The sequence below is a fragment of the Arachis ipaensis genome, chromosome B9 (genome assembly GCF_059453495.1).
Source record: "Arachis ipaensis isolate K30076 ecotype BB chromosome B9, ASM5945349v1, whole genome shotgun sequence".
NCBI classification, from domain to species: Eukaryota; Viridiplantae; Streptophyta; class Magnoliopsida; order Fabales; family Fabaceae; genus Arachis; species Arachis ipaensis.
This window is the reverse complement of record NC_142444.1, coordinates 26,728,242-26,731,330: the sequence shown is the minus strand read 5'-3', so window position 1 is coordinate 26,731,330 and position 3,089 is coordinate 26,728,242. Positions and strand designations below refer to the sequence as shown.

At 37.6% G+C, this 3,089-nt stretch overlaps 1 protein-coding gene across 1 annotated transcript; it reads left to right on the top strand.

Annotated features, from left to right (window-relative positions):
- The first annotated feature begins 1,308 nt into the window (after positions 1-1,308).
- LOC107615246 (uncharacterized) lies at positions 1,309-2,416 on the top strand. Its single transcript, XM_016317343.2, has 5 exons — positions 1,309-1,392; positions 1,514-1,625; positions 1,668-1,796; positions 1,890-1,903; positions 1,991-2,416. The coding sequence occupies exons 1-5, from the start codon at positions 1,309-1,311 to the stop codon at positions 2,414-2,416; spliced, it is 765 nt and encodes a 254-aa protein (XP_016172829.2).
- Positions 2,417-3,089: the final 673 nt, after the last annotated feature.

Sequence of the window (3,089 nt, the reverse complement as noted above, 5' to 3'; positions counted from 1 at the left end):
TCCGCATGTGGCGGACACATTTCGGACACGACACTCACCGACACTTGTCCAACACGCGTGTCTGCTGTGTCCAACCGTGTCTTAATAAAAAATAAAAAATTTTTCTCCGGACACGCCTGGACACACCTAAATACCATCACGTGTCTGTGTGTCCAGTCTTATTCTTAACATATATTCTTAAAATAAATTTATATATAGTATATATTATTATTTATTAAAACAAAAAATATTTTAAATACTTGATATAATTAAAATAAGACATTAAAAATAATTAAAAATTTTAATTTATATTTTAATATCAATAAAATATCAAAATATCATTACAATTTATCTAAAAAATACTTTATATTTTATATATATGCGTGTACCCGTGTCATGTAAGATTTTAAATTTTGCGTGTCGGCGTGTCTCGTGTCGTGTCGTGTCCCGTGTCCGTGTCAGTGTCCGTGCATCATAGGATTAGAATTTTGTAATAATTTATCTTGATCGATGGACGAAATAGTTAAGTGACATGTGAAAATATACTCAATTAACATTTGTTTATGTGTTTATTTAGGTAAGTTTAAGATAATAGTTTTTTTAGTTAGTTATTGATTTAGTTGAATATAAATTAATATTTAGTTAAATATTTAGGTAATTATGTGTTTATTTTTTTATTTTGTTTAGATTGAGATAATAACCTGAGGTAAAGTTTATTTATATCATAAAGTTTATTTATATCATAATTGATGCAGTGAGTATTGATTTACCTTTAATTTCAGTTATTAAATATTCGTGTATTAAGTATTTTTCGTATGGTTGCCATCACGGCAGAAATTTCTATTGTCGCAGATGGTGAATTTGCCATGGGTATGGAATTCAGTTCCAGGGAAGCTATTATTAAGGCGATGAAAGAGTATATGATCCGAAGAAGTGTAGACTATCGGGTGTATGAGTCAGAGCCGTTGACATTTTATGCGAAGTGTACACAATATGGGTCAGGGTGTGATTGGCTTATCAGGGTTAGCATGATCAGCAGAAAGTATTGTTGGGTTATAAGGAGGTATAATGCTACTCACACCTGTACCAGAGCCATCATTTCTCAAGATCATTCAAAGTTGGATTCGAACACAATTGCAGAAACAATAAAGCCGTTGGTTGAGGCTGACCCCTCGTTAAAGGTAAAATCAGTTTTTGCAGAAGTGCAATCAAAGTTCAACTACACCGTCAATTATCAGAAAGCATAGTTGGCTAAGCAAAAGGCAGTAGAAAAAAATATTTGGAGGTTGGGAAGCATCGTACGAAGCGTTGCCTATATGGTTTGAGGCCATGTGTCATAAGGAGCCATCAGCTGTCGTCCATTTTGAGACTATGCCTGCATATCAAGACGATGACTTGGTGAGTGATATTCAGGTATTGCATCGAGTCTTTTGGAGTTATTACCCCTGCATTAGAGCATTCAAGCATTGTAAGCCAATATGAGACTCACTTGTACGGAAAGTATAAGGATTGTCTGTTAGTGGCAATTTCACAGGATGGCAACAACAATATCGTCCTAATTGCATTTGCTATTGTGGAGGGAGAGACTTCTGATGCGTGGGACTTTTTTCTGAGTAACCTGCGACAATATGTTGTGACTCGGGATGGTGTGTGACTGATATCCGACCGACACGAATCAATCAATGCAGTTGTGGCTCGCAGTAACGGAGCTTGGTCACCTCCTAGAGCTTTCCACATGTTTTGCATCAGGCATATTGAGTCGAACTTTCTGAGAAAATTCAAGGCGCCGTACCTGCAAAAACTTGTCGTCAATATAGGTAACATTGAGTAATTCGAAGTTCGTTATTAACAGAGTTACCTTCATTAAGTGTTTGTCATCTTTTTTTTGTTTGCTTTTTGTTATTGTGCAGGATATTCGAGGACGGTGCGCGAGTACGAAGTGCATTACCAGCGTTTACGAGAACGGGGCGAGGCTTACACTAACTGGTTAAACCGAATCCCCCGCGAATAGTATGCATTGGCATTTGATGGTGGTTATCCATGGGGTCACACGACGACGAACCTAGTCAAATGCATCAACTCTATTTTGAAGGGTGCACGCAATCTCACCATCACTGCACTTGTCAAAGCAACATTCTACAGGCTTAACGAGCTATTCACCCGAAAAAGAGTCGAGGCGGAGGCTCGATTTAATGCTGACAATGTATTTTCTGAGCTTGTGACCTCGAAATTGCATGCAAACCAACTTGCATCAGGAAACATCCAGGTTAATTGCTTTGATAGGCAGAATGAGGTATTTGAAGTGCGTGAGATGCCAAGTGGACTGAATTATGCCGTCGACCTCCATTTGCATCGATGTGACTATGGCGAGTTCCAGGTGGACCGGATTCCGTGTCAACATGTGTTTGCATGTTATGCAAATCAACGACTGGACTAGCAAGTGTATGTGCATGATCTGTATAAGATGGACCAAGTTCGACGGGTTTACCAAGCTAGGTTTAGGCTACTGGGAAATCCTACTACATGGCCTGCTTACAACGGGTCGCGATTCGTACCGAATTCGTACCTAAGATGCGTGACCAAAAGTCGCCCCAGGATGACGCGCTTCTTGAATGAGATGAACACGCGAATGTTGCGTCCTCCACGGCGATGTAGGCAATGTGGGGCTGAGGGACACAGCCGTAGTAAATGCCGTCAGTGAGCTGGTGCACCTGCCGAAAATAATGCTCAGTAGAATTATATATTATTATGCTATTTGAAACATTGTAACTTATATCAATCTACTCTATGACATATGCAACTTTAGATTTTGTCCAATAAATTAACTACATTTAAAACATTATAACTTCTCCAAGTACTCCATGTCATACAAAGTAAGTTTACATCGAACAGTTAATTGATACATAAAAAAGTTAACTGATACATAAAAAATGTTAATAACACAACATCTACTTTCTGATTGCCCACTTTACATCTTTCACAAAATTCTTATATTTCTTGGCGGCCTTTTTAAACACAAACAGAGTAAATCGATTAGTGCTACTAAAATATAATAATTTTCTAACTAGAGCAACTAATTTATTAAAATCATGCTAAATTTTTTGTTAATT